The sequence below is a fragment of the Antechinus flavipes genome, chromosome 6 (assembly GCF_016432865.1).
Source record: "Antechinus flavipes isolate AdamAnt ecotype Samford, QLD, Australia chromosome 6, AdamAnt_v2, whole genome shotgun sequence".
NCBI classification, from domain to species: domain Eukaryota; kingdom Metazoa; phylum Chordata; class Mammalia; order Dasyuromorphia; family Dasyuridae; genus Antechinus; species Antechinus flavipes.
Genome location: NC_067403.1, coordinates 251063295 through 251082629, shown reverse-complemented (window position 1 = coordinate 251082629; position 19335 = coordinate 251063295). Strand labels below are relative to the sequence as shown.

Below are 19335 nucleotides of genomic sequence, written 5' to 3'. Positions count from 1 at the left end.
ATGGAATCTCTCTGAGGTTCCATGTCTCAGAATTCCTCTTCTCATTTAAAATTCAACTCACTTGACATGAAGATGTTCTTGCTCTCCCAGAGCTATTGATGACTTTCTCCAAATCATATTTTATCATCTTTGTTGCAAATATCTGTTTCAGATAGTGATACATTTTCTTTTCTGGCCAAAAGAAAAGAGCTGTTTTTTTCTTCTCTCTTTTGTCTTTCTATCCCTATGACTTTCAAATGCCTGAAGTCTAGTAGGAGATCTCATAAACTCTAGTAAGCTCATTGGCATGAATTCTTAAACATTTCAACATCTGCTCCTTGTGAACTCTAGTTTCTGTCTTCCCATTTACTACATTGAGTTGCAGATCATTTCTTTTGCTATTCTTCTTTATTATCATTGCCATCTCTCCTGACAGTGGTGATCAGTCTCTTCTCTTTGGTATTGTATTCTCTCTAGATTTTAGGGACTGATTTTTCTCCTTTTTTGTTTCTTGTTTTTTTGTTCTCCTCCTTTTTTGTTTTTCTTGTTTCTTGTTTTCTTGTTCCTCCTTCTTTTGATGGAGCCTTTTGAGATCACACTGTGCAGCTGTAGTTATACCTCATCAATGTGTCTAATCCATTCCACTACTTCCTTTGGTTATCTTATCAGTTCCCATGATATACTTAGTAGCTCTATGTGGATGTTTTTCAGATTTTTCTATCCTGATCTAAACTCTCTGATGTCCTTACAACTGATATCATCAATAGCCTCTCAGATATCTTGAACTAAATGCCCAGGAGACATCTTAAGTTCAGTATATCCAAAATATAAAGCGTTATTTTTTATCGCTAACCTCTCCATACTCCTATTTTCCCTATTACTGTAGAAGGCAATACCATCCTTTGATGCCCTTTAGCCCTCAGCCTAGGACTGATCCTAAATTCTCCCTTATCCCTCACCACATCTATTCATGATTGTCCCAAGGCCTGTCTCCTTCAGCTTGGCAATGTCTCTTACATATATAGCTCCCTGGCTGGCTCTCTCTTTTTCTGCCTCCCACAGTCACTGAGCCTCTCTGTTTCTGTTTTTCTTTCTTTGTGTCTCTATCAATTTTCTATCTTTCTGTCTCTGATTATAAGCTGTCTTTCCCATTAAAATATCATCATTTTGGAGATAAGACTTTTTTCTGGCTTTTTGTATCCTAACTACTTAGCACAATACCTAGCCCAGAGCAGTGCTTAGTAAGGGTTAATTGATTGATTATCTGGTTCTCAATAATCCATCTTCGAAGAGAGGAAGAATATTTCCTTGCTTGAATAAAGGAGAATGATAGACTTCAAGGCCAATGAATATGCTGTGAAAATCGCTGTTTTGATTATCTTCCTGCTTTGACTAAAGTAGCTATTTCAGCTAGAGTCAAGTTAGTACTGAATCTTGAATCTTTCAGTATTGCCCATTACATGGTCATGAAATCTTTTGAAATATATGTGTTGCACTTACGATCCAGTATATAATTTTAAAAATCATTATAAGGCATCTAGCAGATATTACCAATAAAATCATGTATTCTTAGCTAACATATTTTTCATGGTAATCTCCTCATTGCAATCTGAGAAACGGAAGTCCTTTCTATTTTTCTTGAAGATAATCAGTCAGTCAGAATCCTTTTTTCAAAATGAGACATATTCTAATGTCTAAAGTATATCCATCATTTGTGTGTTAGTGTGTGTATGTGTGTGTGAATGTGTTTGTGTCTTAATGTATGTGGTCTTGAAATAATCTTACAGGATATAGTTCAAGTCTGTCATATTACAGTTGTGGACACTGACACTCATGGTGGTGAAATGATGTGCTCAGGACCACAATTTTAATCAATTTTGGGGGCAGGATTTAGGATAGGAATTTCTGACTCCATATCTGACACTCTTCCGACTATGAAAATTTGATGTTTCTTTGCATATAGAGTTTTTCTTAATTTTTTTTTCAATTTTCCCTCTCACTTTAGGTCAATGTTCAAACAATATCACCATTTCCTTGCTCTTCAGTATGCTGTTGATGAGATCAACAAGAACCCCTATTTGCTGCCCAACAGAACTTTGGGATATCAGTTACTCAATAACTTCCATCTGGAGAAACTAGCTGTGGAGAGCTCCTTAATATGGCTATCAGGGAGAGGTCCCATTATCCCCAATTATAGCTGTGATAAACAGTCCAATTCTGTGGCTGTCATTGGAGGGATGTCCGCTACACTTTCCATGGCCATGGCCACCATTCTTGAACTGTATAAAGTTCCACAGGTAAGAAAAACCAATACAGTCACTCATTTTCAATGTCATCTTTATATTTAAAGCAGCAAATTCTTTATAAACTGTTATGATGTAGTATCAATAAGTCAATAACCAATTATTAAGAAGTCCTCCAACATGTTCTGAAAAAACGTGATACAAAAAAAGGAGGAGATGGTCCTTTCCATCTGGGAAATCATTCTGCGTGCTAGGTGAGGTGATGGTCTGATGATTTTGAGCCAAGGGAAAATCTAAAGATGACTATCCTTGTAATTCATCTTTTTATACTTGTATAAAACTCTGAAGATTTTAGATAGAAGAAAAGATTTCTTTTTTGTCATCTCCAAAAATTCCCATGGAGAGGTCTCTCTTCCTTTTCATTTTGAAATTGATTTCTGTATTTTCCCTAAAAGCATGAAGCACTACTACTTGTCTTCATCAGTATGTACTAATAAAGAGCATCCAATTCTCTGTTTACTGAGATGTTGCAATCAGGAAATTCCTTGGGAAATATACCTAATAGTGATTATAGGGCCTATAACATATTGGGATTGCTTTGGATTTCTGAAGTGCTGAGAACCCAGCGTTTCATAAATGATCTTCACACATTCTTGCTGTTATTTTGAATAATGTATTCTTTGTTCTGCTTGTTTTGCTCAGCATCAGTTCAGGTAAATCTTTCCAGGTCTTTCTATAGTTAATATAGTTAATATAGATGTTAATGTACCAAATGGTAAAGATAGCTTTGTACTATTTTTGATGTAATTTAAATTGCTCTTCAAACTGGTTGAATCAGTTCACAATTCCACCAAAAGTTTTAGTATCCCTATTTTCTACATCCCCTCTCTTATGTTTGTCCTTTATTCCTTCTCTCCTTTCAGCCAATTTGATACCTTTATGATAGTATTTCATAGTTAGTTTAATTTACATTTCTTTAAGCAATGAGAGGATACTCACCAAGCATATTATAGTGAGAACCATAGATAATTTATTTAAAAATGTATTTGCTTTCTCACTGGGGGTATAAGAAAGAGCCTTTTCATAATTTCTCTACTGAATGAAAAAAATTGCCATGAATGTGTGTCATATTTTATACATTTTAATACGCAGCCAAAACTATTATATTATATACTATAGGATGGAAAAGTACTGTTGTCCTATCTTCCCACGTTATGGTATGAAGCATGTTGGAATTCGGAATTCTCTTTTTTTTAAAGTTTATTTGTTTTTAAAACACATTATTTCTGAATCATGTTTGGAGAGAAAAGTCAGAGCAAAAGGGGGAAACAATGGGAAAGATTTAAAAATAGAAAAAAGAAGTGAACATAGCATGTATTGGTTTACATTTAGTTTCCTTAGATTTTTTTTCTGGATGCAGATAGGATTTTATGTCCAAGTCTATTGGTGTAATGCTACTGTTTTAGTTTTCTGGAGGTCTTTGGACAGCCTTCCTTTCAGCAGAGTAATCACTCTGCTGAATAGTCAGGTATTAAAGTCCAAAAGTCTTTATTGTCTTCTTCACTAGGGGCTCCACTAGTTTTCTGGACGGCCTTTAGACAGGAACTGGACTCAGTGGAAGAAATGCAGGAGGCCAGGCCAGCCAACCTGAGATGGAGTTGAATTTGGTCCAGTCCTTGCTGGCAGTTATATACTCCATTATCATAGATGTGAATCTTGTGGACTAAGTACATGTACTGAATTAAAGAACTATTAAGCACCATGCTAAACTAGATAATTATTGTCTTTATCAATTCCACTGATTTAGCACCTTGTAAGAATCCTTTTTTCAAGTTCAGAGTTCTGGCCCATAACATATTGGGATTGCTTTGGATTTCTGAAGTGCTGAGAACCAAGTGTTTCATAAATGATCTTCACACATTCTTGCTGTTATTGTGAACAACGTATTCCTTGTTCTGCTTGTTTTGCTCAGCATCAGTTCATGTAAATCTTTCCAAGTCTTTCTATAGTCAGCTTTTTCATCATCCTTTTTATAGAACAATAATATTCCATTACCTTCCTGTACCATAAGATTCTGTTCCACAGTGGGCACAAGTGCTTATTATACCCAGAGTATGATGAACATGGGAAGACAGAGACCCTCCTGGCAAGGGACTTCTAGAGAAAATCATTGATGTTTTCAATGTGGAAAAATAGGATATCTCAGAGCCCTAAGAAGGCAAAGCGATAGAGAGGACAGGGTGAGAGAAGACCTAAAACCCTATGTCCAAAATGCCACAAGGACTTCCACTGGACCTCAGAATGTAGATTGACACAGGGAAATGAGAGGCAAGGTCCAGCTGCAAGATATCATACAAAATTCAGGTGGGGCATGATGGCAGCTAAAGTTACACCTTTAGAAGTTCAGGCTTCTGGTGTGATCAATCTACAAACAATCATGTGGCAGAAAGGAATTAAATGATCTATCAGCCAAAAAGCAATCAGATGATAGAAAGGGATTATAATTATGGAGAATGCAGGCTTTTTGACCGAAAAGAAGGGCAGTGTTCAGTGAGAGCAGGTCCAATATAATGAGCAGCTCCAATGTAATTGCCAGATGATGAGAAGAGATTTAGAAAGTAGTAAACAGAATGGACTAGATAGATTAACTGCTTGGGAGAAAGGGTTTGTTTGTATTAATACAGATAGAGAAGGAATCAGATGGGTGCCAACGAGCACCTGGAGAGAGACAAAAAAAGAGAAAAACCTCAAAACAAAGGAGAAGACTTAACAACAAAATCTGCAGGAATCATTGGATTCCCTAACAGCAGATAAGACTATTGCAGGACTTTGAAACTTGCAGGAACTATTGGATTCCTGGCACATGAATTAATGGACAATAGATTCCTTTTGGACTATTTCTAGGACTTATAAAGATGTATAATTCCTCATGTTGATTCATGTTATTGGTTACATCACTACTAGACTATTTTACTATGTGCTTATGCAATTTATGTAATTATGTGTAATACCTCCCATATCGATGGATTTATGTATACCTATTTTAAGAGTGAGTCCCTTCAAAACCTTGCTAATCTGATTTGATTTCCCATTTCCTTTGGTGTTTTTATCTCCCTTCCTGAGATGCCAGGGAGGGCATTATCATTTCGTTTTTGGGTGTTTTCACCCATTTTTGAGCTGTCAGGGAAGGCATTTTTGCCTTCTTTGTTGGGGTTCTCACCTCCTTGAGAAGTCAGGGAGGGTCATGACCACCTAGGTTCTAAAGCAAAAGAAAGCAGGAGATATTATGGGTCAGAACTTGAAAGAAGGTGCTAAGTCAGTGGAATTGATAGAGACAATAATTATCTAATTTAGCATGGTGCTTAACAATTCTCTAGTTCAGTACATGTACTTAGTACTTACTATAGTTCTACAAGATTCAAACCTTTGATAAAAGAGCATATATAAGCTAGGAGCCTCAGCCAGGATTGAGTCAGGGAGATTCAGAAGCCAGAGAAGGTAAGAAGGAGTTCAAGCTCTCGGAACCAATGTGAGACTGAAAGGCTCTCCAGAAAGCTGCCCAACCCCAGGAAGGAGACAATAAAGGTTCTGGAGTATAAGAAAGCTATCCAGGCCTCAGGAACAGAAACAAGACTTGGAAAGAGACAATAAAGAATTTAGACTTTAAACACCAGCTGAACTTGTGGTGATGACTGAACGAAAATGAAGGCTGCTTCCAGAGACCCCAAGAAAACCCCCCATAGAGAAGATTACATTTTAGAGGGAATATTCCAAATACCCTCGATGAATGGACTACTGGTGAGCTATTTAAAATCAGAGTTCAGCACTAATTATTTTATGACATTCTTAGAAAACTGGAGCTGATTTGTATAACCAAGACATAGTGCCTCTGAAACTTTTCCTGCCTCCTGGACAAATTGCATGATTGAAGATCTCATACAAGTGCATTTTTTGTTGTGTTTAGAGATCAGAGATTATAGTACTCATTGGATATGAAGTGAGCCATTGCTTATCTCAGTTTTTACTAAGAAGTACAAAGAATTCTTACAGAATTCTTATTAATAGGTATCAGTAATGTAGAATTCCAATTTTGGCAATAGATTTCACTATGAGGAGTTCTCCATTTCCTATTCCTTATTGATTTTGATATAGAGAACTTTTGCTCCTAGAACAAGGTCTCAGGCACATTTTTTGTTTTCAGAGAAATAAAATTCTCCCTATAATTATAAGAGGAGGCAAATGTATGCTATAGAAAATCTCAGGAATATAATTGTTGATATTTGAACTAGAAGAGAAGATGACTTAGAGAAGACATGTAACTATGCTTCACTATTTAATTAACAGCTTCATGCAGGGGACACAAAAATGTTCCACTTGAATTTCCAGAAAAGAAATAGGAACAAAAAGACAATGTTCCAAAGATACTGATTTAGCCAAAAAGTTAATCAAAAAATATTCTGTCTTTCAGTCAAGTTATCTAAAAGGGGTAAAGACCTTTTTGGAGAATTTTTCCTCCTTGGAATGTTTCACACAGAAACTTAGAAAGTACTTGATAGAGACATTGGAAAAAGGATTCTTGGATGGGCGCAGTTTCAGATTTTCCTTCCAACTTTTCCATTCCATAACACCATAATTTTGTGATCTAAAACTATAAATTAAAATTTACAAGCAAATCATCTGCTCTGTGAAACTTATTAATAGTTGTTTGTTATACAAATATGAAGGCCAAAGTCCTACAGTGAAGGAACTCATTGTCTTCTTTCTGTTTCATTTAGATTAGCTGTGGTTCATTTGATCTTCTATTGAATGATAAAGTCCAGTATCCTTTTGTATATCAGATGGGGAAAGAGCAATCTGCTCTTCATCTGGCATTTATCCAATTGATGCTGCATTTTGACTGGACATGGATAGGACTACTTGTTTCTGATAACCCAAAAGGGGAAATATTCTTCAAGGATCTGAAAGAAGAAATGGTCAGGAATAATTTGTGTGTGACTTTTAAGGAAACAGTGCCCAAAAACTTTAGAGACAGAGAAGCCTTTGACCTATTTTCTAGGATTATTTCATCATCATCAAATGTGATTTTCATCTATGGAGATACTGATTCCCTTCATGAACTTTCCAGTGTATTGATGTCTTATAAACCTTATGGAAAGTTGTTGATTACCACATCTTCTTGGGATTTTTCCATTGATACTAATTTAGACCAGTTTCTCACTTTTCATGGTACAATACTATTTTCCCATACCCAGAAGGAGATTCCTGGTTTTCCAGATTTTGTAAGAAGCCTGAATTCAAGTGTGAACCCTGAGGACATTTTCCTAAAATCTTTCTGGGAGAGTATCTTTAAATGTAGATTTTCCAAAAAAGGTGATGTAGAGATGTTTGATGCTGTGTGCTCCAAAGGACTTTCTTTCAGAGATTTACATTCGTCTTTTACAAATATTGACATCGCCCTTCTGGAACTGATTCCAAATGTTTACAATGCAGTGTATTTAGTGGCCCATGCTCTCCATCAAATACTCCATTCTGAGGTAAAGGAGGCATCAGACCTTGGGAGAAACCTAGATCTTCCTTGGAAGGTAACCTATCTCTTCAAAAATTGGGCTTAGCATAGGCTACACAACATTCTCTTGTTAAAGATTTGTTCTAGAGAGGATGCAGTGATGACTTGGGTTATTCCTTTATATATTTTTTCAGTTTTTTTTTCCTTTTTGATTACATGTAATTCTGGATGGAAACAATAAAATTACTTCAGATTTATTTATTTCAAATTTTATATAACAATCTTTAAAAAATAATTTATTTAATACTTTCCTCAGTTACACTTAAAATAATTTTTGTTTGATTTTTAAAACTTTTGAGTTCCAGATTCTCTCCATTATTCCCACTCCAATTCCTTGTAAGATAATATATGTGAAATTATGCAAACCATTTCTATAAAAGTCATGCTGTGAAAGAAAAGAGATCTTTCAATTTAATTAAAAAAACCTGATAAAAATAAATTGAGACAGGGCAAGAGAAAGAGATACACACATCAAGAGATAGAGAGACAAAGAGAACAAGAAAAAGAGCAGGAGTGACAGAGAGACAGAGAGAGAGAAAGAGAGAGAGAGAGAGAGAGAGAGAGAGAGAGAGAGAGAGAGAGAGAGAGAGAGAATATACAACAATCTGTATTCAGACACATGACACATTCTCTGGGTATGGAAAGATTTGTTAAAATCACATTTAAGAAACATCTGACACAGAAAGAGCATGGCTAACAGTGAAACTCTTGAAGTAGCTTTGAAATCTTCAGGAATCATTGGATTCTGTAACACAAGATGAGACTGTTTCAACAGGAATCATTGGATTCCTTGAGATGAAAAATTGTTGATGAGACTATTGCAGTACTTCAGAGCTTACAGGAATTATTGGATTCCTGGCACATGAACTAATGGACAATAGATTCCTTTTGGACTATTTCTTGGACTTATGCACATGTATAAATTCTCATGTTGATTCACGTTATTGGTGACATTACTACTAGCCTGTGTTATATTGCTAAGTGCTTATGTATTTTATGTAATTATGTGTAATGCCTCCCATATTTTTTTTTCCTTTTTTTAAAATTTTATTTAATAATAACTTTATATTGACAGAATCCATGCCAGGGTAATTTTTTTTTACAACATTATCCCTTGCACTCATTTCTGTTCTGATTTTTCCCCTCCCTCCCTCTACCCCCTCCCCTAGATTGCAAGCAGTCCTCTATATGTTAGATATGTTGCACTATATCCTAGATACAATATATGTTTGCAGAATCGAACAGTTCTCTGGTTGCACAGGGAGAATTGGATTCAGAAGGTAGAAATAACCCGGGAAGAAAAACAAAAATGCAGATAGTTCACATTCATTTCCCAGTGTTCTTTCTTTGGGTGTAGCTGCTTCTGTCCATCATTTATCAATTGAAACTCAGTTAGGTCTCTTTGTCAATGAAGTCCACTTCCATCAGAATACTTCCTCATACAATATCGTTGTCGAAGTATATAGTGATCTCCTGGTTCTGCTCATTTCACTTAGCATCAGTTCATGTAAGTCTCACCAAGCCTCTCTGTATTCATCCTGCTGGTCCTTTTTTACAAAACAATAATATTCCATAACATTCATATACCACAATTTACCCAGCCATTCTCCAATGGATGGGCATCCATTCAATTTCTAGTTTCTAGCCACTACAAACAGGGCTGCCACAAACATTTTGGCACATACAGGTCCCTTTCCTTTCTTTAGTATCTCTTTTGGGTATAAGCCCAGTAGTAGCACTGCTGGATCAAAGGGTATGCACATTTTGATAACTTTCTGGGCATAATTCCAGATTGCTCTCCAAAATGGTTGGATTCATTCACTATTCCACCAACAATGCATCAGTATCCCAGTTTTTCCGCATCCCCTCCAACATTTATCATTATTTTTTCCTGTCATCTTAGCCAATCTGACAGGTGTGTAGTGGTATCTCAGAGTTGTCTTAATTTGTATTTCTCTGATCAATAATGATTTGGAACACTCATTCATATGAGTGGTAATGGTTTCAATTTCATCATCTGAAAATTGTCTTTTCATATCCTTTGACCATTTATCAATTGAAGAATGGCTTGATTTCTTATAAATTAGAGTCAGTTCTCTATATATTTTGGAAATGGGGCCTTTATCAGAACCTTTAACTGTGAAGATGTTTTCCCGGTTTGTTGCTTCCCTTCTAATCTTGTTTGCATTAGTTTTGTTTGTACAAAGAATTCCTCCCATATTGATGGATTTATGTACACCTTGTTTCATACCTGTTTCAAGTGAGCCCCTTTAGAAACCCACTAATCTGATTTGATTTTGTATTTCCTTTGGTGTTTTCATCTTTCTTGCTGAGATGTCAGGGAGGGTGTGACCACCTTCTTTTTATGGTGTTTTCACTCCCTTTTTGAGCAGTCAGGGAAGGTGTGATCACCTTCTTTTTGGGGTTCTCACCTCCTTGAGAAGTCAGGGAGGTTATAACCACCTATGTTCTAAAACAAAAAAAGGCAGGAGATGTAAAATCCTAGTGTTACTTCAACTTGAAACAAGATGATAACTCAAGGGAGATGTTAGAATCCTAGTGTTAACTCAATGGAATTGATGCAATGCTTGTGTTCACACCTTTAGAGAGCTCATATAAGCAAGAAGTATTTACGTACTCATTGGAGTTCACACTTTGGGAGATTTCAGGGTTTAATATGAGATATTCAAATTCACACCTCCTTTAATCCCTGCCTCCAGAAGGAGGAGTCAACCTTTGGGAGATCATATATAAAGAGGCTCTTAGCTTTGGGTTAGTTAGTGACTTCGGAACATTGCCAGGGGTTGGAGGGGAACACTCTGGGAGGAAGCCCATAAGCCCTCTCTTGAAGGCAAGAGAGATTCATTCCATTTTTCACCTGGCTGGCTGGTGGCTGAAGGACAAACCTTTGGATTTGGAGACATTCGGAAGGAGCTCTTGGAACCAAGCAGAGAGATAAGCCAAGAAAACTAACCAGGCTATTTTGAGGAAGCAATAAACTTTTTATTGAACAAGCAAATGAACTTTTAACACCTGGCTACATTTGGGGTGATTATTGATCTGAACTGATACTAGGGCTACCTCCCCAAGAAACCTGCTCGCAGATAGAACCAACCTTTATATTATGTTTCAAAGAAGAACACCCCACATTCTTTAGAGTATTCATGGATCAGTGTACTACTGAGAACAGCTGGTCATCACAGAACATTGCTATTACTGTGTATATAGTACATTTTACTTTGCTTGAATCTGTGGAGGATTTTCCAACATTTTTTCTGAGAGCATCCTGCTCATCATTTCCCATAGAACAATAATATTACATGAGAAACATATACCAAAATTTATTCAACCATTTCCCAATTGATGGACAATCCCTCAATTTTCTTTTTTATATTCCATTTGCTTTTCTTACTTAATGTACTCAATTTGAAAATTTGTAGAAGTTGGCTTTCTTCTATGCAGCTCTTCTTTGTTTTGTAGGAAAAACCCAAATCTGACTGCTGTTCTAATTCTATTTTGCTTAATTATATTGTTTTTTCATTTCCCTGGACAAATTTGACTTGTTTTGTATATATAGGACTTATTTGGACAACACATTACAGGTCTTCAAAAATGTGACAGAATTCGGCCTCTTTCCCATCAGTGGTTAAAGCACGTTTGTATTATGATGTTGAACAGTTTTCCTTGGATTCCAAGAGATACCATCCTGTCATTTTTGATTTAATAGCCAAGTACTTCATTCCTCACCTTTTTATATATGATAATGACTACATCATTTCTTATAGGTGATTCTTTTCCACAGTCTCTCTCTCTCTCTCTCTCTCTCTCTCTCTCTCTCTCTCTCGCTCTCTCTTTTGTGCTCTCTCTCTCTCTCTCTCTCTCTCTTTCTGGCTCTTGCCCTCTCTCGTATGTGTGTTTTCAAGAAAAATTTATGTCTGCAAGATTTGGACTTAGAAGAAAGATAAGTGCTGCAGAACTGATTCTATGGTTTAATAGTGGTGCTGGACAAGACTTTAGAAAGACTCTTGTTCGTTGAGGGGATAAAATCAGTCAATACTTAATTAATCCCCACTGTTCACTGGAAATTCAAATCCTAAAGCAGTTAAGCCTTTGTCCACATAATATGAAGATGGGACCCACTGGCAAACACCCTGTTGTTAGAAATGATTGAAAGTAAAAGGAACAAAGAATGGTACAGTTTAAGATAGATAGTGTCATGGAAATTATTAATATTAACTTGAACAGACTTTGAGATATAGTAGAGCATAGCAGGTTAATGTAGGCTATGGTCCATGGGGTCATGAAGGGTAGGACAGGACTTAATGACTGAACAACAAATGTGTACTAGGAATTCTGCCCAATTAGATTATTTTTCTTTTCCCTAAAACAATCAGGTCTTACCATTAAATTTCTCAGTGTCAACAATGTAGATTAAATTTCTGTTTTTCAACTTTCTCATTCTATATTTTGTAATTCTCTGGGAAATTTTCTTGAATATTTTCCATTGACCACTGAAAACCACAATCGGAGTGTTCCAAATAAATTTCTAGCTTTTACTGAAAACTCTGTTTCAAATCTTCCTCAGACTGAATTATTGTTTCATATTCTTACATTTTGTCATTTTAAAATTTCATTTATAATTTGTTCCATTGAAGTTATTCTCCTTTCTAATTTTTTTCAGGAATGATTTTGCCAAAGGTTTAGTTTCATTATCATTTATATTTGCTTTTATTTTAACCTTGAATTGCATCACTGTGAATAGCAAATTCTCCTTTATTCCTAAATTGACCTTATTATCTACTTCTGAGATTTATATTGTACAATTTTATTTCTCCCTTTCCCCCCTTTTTTATTAAGCCTTTTTATTTACAAAACATATGTATGGGTAATTTTTTAAATATTCACCCTTGCAAAACCTTCCGTTCCAGATTTTCTCCTCTTCCACCCACCCCATCTCCTGCATGGTAGGTAGGCCAATACATGTTAAATATGTTAAAATATATGTTAAATCCAATATATGTATACATATTTATACAGTTATCTTACTGCACAAGAAATATTGGATCAAGAAGGAAAAAGACCTGAGAAAGAAAAGAAAATGCAAGTACACAACAACAAAAAAAGTGAGAATGCAATATTGTGGTCTACCCTCATTTCCCAGTCTTCTCTCTGGGTGTAGATGGTTCTCTCCATCACTAAACAATTGATACTTGTAATGTTCTGGTTAGCTTTCTGGAGGACTTGGAACCAGCCTTTGTTTCAGCAGAGTAATTGACATGAGAATAGCCAGGGATAAAGTCCAAAGTCTTTATTGGCTCCTTCACAGTCTCTCTCCTTCACTTGGGGGCCTGGCTAACTTTCTGGAGGGCCTTCAGATGGGACGTGTTTTCAGTGGAGAATTAAAGGAAAGCCACCAGGAGTGTGATCAAAGATGGAATGGTCTCTCCTCCAATTCTTCTTCGCTCATATACATATACATATATATATATATATATATATATATATATATATATATATATATATATAAATATATTACATATATTTGTATATTAATTATATATAATTATAATATTAGTTATATATTAAAATATATAAAATAACATATATACTATATATATATATATAATTACATTATCATAGATGTCAATCTTGTAGAACTATATTCAGTACTAAGTACATGCACTGTACTAGAGAACTATTAATCACCATGCTAAACTAGATTAACATTGTCTTACCAATTCTAGTGAGTTAACACCTTCTTTCAAGTATACTTCTCCAGATGTCTAGCCTTTACAGGAACTGGTTTGAATCACCTCATTGTTGAGGACAGCCAAGACCATTAGAATTGATCATACAGTCTTCTTGTTGCCTTGTTCTTGTTCTGCTCATTTCATTTAGCATCAATTCATGTAAGTCTCTCCAACTCTCTCTGAAATCATCCTGTTGGTCATTTCTTGCAGAACAACAATTTTCTATAACATTCATGTACCACAATTTACCTAGCATATCTGTAGAAGATAATTGGGTGCCGGTTTTGTTATTTTTCATTTGTCCTTAGTTTTCAAGGGGAAAGGAGAAAAAGAGTTCAGAAACTCTAAGAGAAGGTCAAAAAAGAGAATGACAACTTTTGGAAGCTCCAGATTATGAGCCTGTTTTCCATTGATAGTCAAACCTGGGACATGGGCATAATTCTTCTTTCCACAAAGAATAATAATCACCTGTCCTTTATTTCAGATCCACCACTTTCTGAAATTCATCAGTTCTGTCAATAATGCCAGTGATGGGTCACATGAGGATGGAGTCCAGGCAGACGCTGAGACATATGATATACTCAATTATAAATCCTTCCCTGATCAGATAGAGACTCTGGTCAAAGTGGGTGAAGTGTGTCCTCTTTCTCAGAGATTCAACATTAAGGAAGAAGACATAGATTGGCCAGAAGATTTCCATCAGGTAAGGAGCCAACAAAGATCAATGTTATCACTTTGTCTCTTTCGTTTCCTGGACACTGGTTGTTTCTTCACTGGTACAATGATGTTTCTCACAGATACTGGAAATGTGTGATAGGCTATTTATATCCACTAGAGAAGACAACAATTATCCCCCAAAGGCATTTATTTACAGATGATGACTCAATATCTGGATTTGTATAGACAAATAATTTAATCTGAGTTTGTATTTGAGTTGGGTACAGTTGTACAAAGCTGTGTTTTATTTTAAAGACACAATGGCTTTAGAGATTTTTAATATAAATGTTGCAGCTATAGCCTCTGCTGATATCAAACATGTATTTCTATACAATTCCATCTGTGTATAAATAGATCAATTCCATCGCCCCTTTACAATAGTGCCAAGAACAGATTTCAAATATCAGCCTGAGAATAAGATTAGCCTGTAAAGTCACCTGATTCATTGATTCAATCAAGCACTAATTGTGCAATTAGTTTATTTTGGTACATATTCTCTAAAATTATCATTCCCTGAAACATTCTAGGTAGAATGTTTGAATTTATGGAAACACAAAAACCCAAAACTTTAAGGGGTTAGAAAGTAATAAAATATATTTCCTCTTGTACGGTCAAAAACATTTCAGCATTGCCAATTATAAAATGGAATGATGTTTAGAGTTAAAACGGTACTTGGGAAAAACTAAACCAACTAGATATTATAATTAAAAAATATCAAAGACCCTGATTGTATCCACTGGTTAATTTATGTGGATTCATTGGAGATAAGATGATCTGAATTAGAAGACGGAGATACAAGTTTTCCATTGAGAATTACATCATTCTTGTCCTGCAGAATTGCAAATACTTTATTCTACTTGTTTTCCATAGGAGAACTTTGAAATCTTAATTTCCTCAATTCATCCATCTTTCACCAGTTGTTTTTTCAACAACATTTTTTCCCTTTCTCTGCTGGAAATATAGACTCCAACTTCTAGGTGCAATCTGAAGTGTGGCCCTGGATTCCAAAAGACAGCTCTTGAAAGCCAGCCCAGGTGTTGCTATGCTTGCACCCCATGTCCTGAAGGAACAATTTCCAACCAGACAGGTGGGTTCCTAAAGAGAAACTTCCCTTTTTCCAAAGTAATGGACATTCTCATTTGTTAATCTTAAAGTGGTGTACTTTGTATTTGGCAAAATCACAATAATTTCTGAGTTGAAATAACATTGCATTTATTCAGTCCTTTTCATTCAATATGCTTTGTGATCATTCTTATAATTAGAAGCATCCCATGTCCAAGATACCAAAAATCTGTCGAAGCAGAATCCATCAGAATTTTACTACCATGGGAATCCCTAATACTTCCTTGACCTTGCAGCCTAATTGGAATCTTCCCCATTCCTGTAGGAAAGCTTAGTCTAAAACTTAGCTCTAAACTTCTTCCCTCTTAACAGAAAAATTAAAAAAAAATATTTTAATTCTAAAAACTATTCAAACACAGATGCTTTTGGTTGAAGGGCAGAAGTCTGGTCTCTGGATTTAGTCTTACGAAAATATCCCTTGGCATAAGTTTGAGCAGAGTCCTCAAGGGAGATTATTTGAAAGATTTGTTTTTCTGGAGGATGGAGTCCCAACTCAAGAAAACTTGGTTCACAAAAAAATGAATAAAAATTGAGCATCCTCAAACCTATCTCAGTGTCAAAGCTGATGAGACCTCATTGTGATTTGCTTTGTATTTGATATTGATCAATAAAACAGTACATTTGAAAGCTTATGCTTTGGGGGATTTTTTGGGGGGTGGATTTTCTTGGTAGTTTTTCTTTCTCCATTTATTAAATCTTCTATTTTGTTTATATAACACTTATTCTTTAAGTCAGTCCTTTGGAATTCGATTTTTATTCTCATTTTACTTACTTCATTATGGTCAAGCTCCCAAAATAGACTATTTTTCACCTTATTTCAGTTTGCATTTCTTTTTTTTCCAATCACAATTATTTTTCAGAATATAATGTGTAATATTTATTATGAAGGCTTTCTTTTTTATAATAATAGCTTATCACTTGTCAAAATACATACAAAGATATTTTAAAACATTCATCCTTGTGAAAAAATACCTTGTGTTCTCAATTTTTCTCCCTCCTTCATCTCTCTTTTTCCCTAAACTGTAAGTAATTCAATGCAGTTTAAACATGTGCATTTTTTCTCAACACGTGTCCCTATTTATTATGCTTCACAAGAAAATCAGACCAACAGGGAAAAAATAAGAAAAAAAAAACAAGGAAAGGAATAATGACAAAAAATGGTGGAAATACTATGTTGTGATTCACATTCAGTTCCCATAATCCTCTCTCTGAATGTAGGGGCTGTCTCCATCACAAGTCTCATTGTTGAAAAGAGCCAAGTCTATCACAGTTGATCATCACATGGTATCTGTTTCAGGGTACAGTATTCTCTTGAGTCTACCTACTTCCCTTTGCATCAGATAATAGAAATCTCTCCAGGCCTTTCTGAAATCAGCCTGCTGATCATTTCTTATAATAATATTCCATTACATTCATATATCATAATTTGTTTATCCACTCTCCAAGTGTTGGGCATCCACCCTCATTCCAGTTCCTTGCCACTACAAAAAGAACAGTTCAAATATTTTTATACATATGGCTGCTTTTCTCTTTTTTATGATCTCTTTGGATACAGACACAGTAGATCCACTGCTGGATGCAGAGTTTTGATAGCTTTTTCCTCATAGTTCCAAATTGCTCTCCAGAATGGTTGGATCAATTTACAACTCCACCAAAAACGTATTAGTGTCCCAGTTTTCCCACTTCCCCTCCACTATTTTCCATTATCTTTTCCAGTCATCTTAGCCAATCTGTGAGGTGTGAAGTGGTACTGCAGTTGTCTTAATTTGGATTTCTCTAATCAATAGTGATTTCGAGCATTTTTTTGTATGATTAAAAATGGTTTTAATTTCTTCTTCTGAAAATTGTTCATATTCTTGAACCTTGTGCCAATTGGAGAATGGCTTGTAGCTATAATCTTACATTCAGAGAAATTCAACAAAAAATCTTTTTCACTTAATTTTTAAAAACCAACTCTTGGCCTTCCTCTATGGTTTCAATGTTTCATTTCTGTTCTTAAAGTATTGGACTGTGTATAAAAGGACCCTTTTGGACTCATTGTAAGGGGTTTCAAATTAATGGATTACAGGGAGTTTGAATTTTTGTTTGGCAAATCTATGATATGAAATAAATAATTTCAACACATTATTTTATCCATATGTGGAGAAACAAGGAAACTGAAATGTATCTTTATTTTATTCAGACTTTAGAATATTTTTCTTTCTTACTTAGGAGTCCAAAAATGAGATGCAGCTCACTATGAAATGAATAACACTGTGCTTTATAGGAGACAAAAATCTGGTCAGTCTGGGATATAGCATGATTTTACTATTGTCCATAGATGCAGAGCAGTGCCTGCAGTGCCCTGAAGATCAATATCCAAATAGGGAAAGAAATCATTGCCTCCCCAAGACTGTGATCTTCCTGGCCTATGAAGAACCTCTGGGAATGACGCTGGCCTGTGCAGCCATTTGCTTCTCCCTCCTTACTGTGCTTGTCCTGGGGGTCTTTGTGAAGCACAGGGACACCCCCATAGTCAAAGCCAATAACCGCAGTCTCAGCTACACTCTGCTGGTCTCCCTTGGCCTCTGCTTCCTCTGCTCCTTGCTCTTCATTGGTCATCCTACCACAGCCACCTGTCTGCTGCGACAAACGACATTTGCAGTTGTCTTTACAGTAGCCATTTCCTCCATTTTAGCTAAAACCATCACTGTGGTTCTGGCCTTCAGGGCCACCAGACCAGGGAGCAGGCTCCGGAGCTGGCTGGGATCCACAGCATCTTACTCTCTCATTTTCACCTGCACCCTCATCCAAATGTGTCTCTGTGGCATCTGGCTTGGGACATCCCCCCCCTTCCTGGAGATGGACATCCACTCTGAACCTGGCTCCATTATCATCCAGTGCAACGAGGGCTCCCTCCTCATCTTCTACTGTGTCCTGGGCTACATGGCCTTGCTGGCCTTGGCAAGCTTCACTATGGCTTTCCTGGCCAGGAACCTGCCAGATACTTTCAACGAAGCCAAGTTCCTGACCTTCAGCATGCTTGTGTTCTGCAGTGTCTGGATCGCCTTCCTGCCCTCGTACCAGAACTCCAAGGGCAAGGCCATTGTGGCCTTGGAAGTCTTTGCCATCTTGACCTCCAGTGCTGGGATTCTCGCTTGCATCTTTGCTCCTAAGTGCTTTGTGATCCTTCTAAGATCAGAACAAAATACTCTGGGGATACTTAAAAAGAAAGTTACTTCCTGAGAAGCCAGGTCTTCTCAAGCTTGCAAATCATAGTCAAGGAGCTCCTTTGATCCGAAGTCATAATAAAACGTTAAAGGCTTCTCATTCATTTGCCTCTGTTTTCTCTGATATTCACCTTTGGTTTTTATTTCAATATAATAACCTTTTGCAAGCATTCTATTGCCTGATGTAAGAATAAAGGTAGAATGGGATCACTTGTTATTTTGAATTAGTTTACAGATAGCAGATTATATGTGAATGACATTTTTTAATATTGATGGAAAATAATTGTGGAATTTAGGTAAATAACTGTTTGGTTTCCAAGCCTCAACTTTAATAAGTCCATCCAGCTTTCTGAATCATTGATGTGTTGCTTGGAAAATTAGAACTTTATTTTCCCCCCAGTTTGCTTGAATTATATTGTTAACAAATATTTTTGAGTGAATTGAACATATCTATGATAGAAGATTTATGAGAAAATGGTAATTAATTTGCTGAGTTGAATGGTTTCTAACCAGTGAATATGGACTCGAAATTATTTAGCCAATCATTTTTCCATTAATTAATGAATTGTAGAGTGATCATTGGATCTAGAAATCTGTTCCAAAGCCTTATTATTTCCATCAAATACATCTTGTAACAATAGCTTGGGCATATAAGTAGTTGATTGCCTTGGAATAATAAAAATGAGACTATAATAATGCAGGAGTAATAATAGTCTTTTCTTTCTTCAAGAAATGGCCTTCAACTAGAA

The 19335-nt window shown here is 36.0% G+C and overlaps 1 protein-coding gene across 1 annotated transcript; it reads left to right on the top strand.

Moving 5' to 3' along the window:
• Positions 1 to 1988: 1988 nt before the first annotated feature.
• On the top strand, positions 1989 to 18602 carry LOC127541672 (vomeronasal type-2 receptor 26-like). Its single transcript, XM_051966889.1, has 4 exons — positions 1989 to 2276; positions 14191 to 14241; positions 15219 to 15342; positions 17698 to 18602. Exons 1-4 carry the CDS (start codon positions 1989 to 1991, stop codon positions 18600 to 18602), a joined length of 1368 nt encoding a protein of 455 aa, XP_051822849.1.
• Positions 18603 to 19335: the final 733 nt, after the last annotated feature.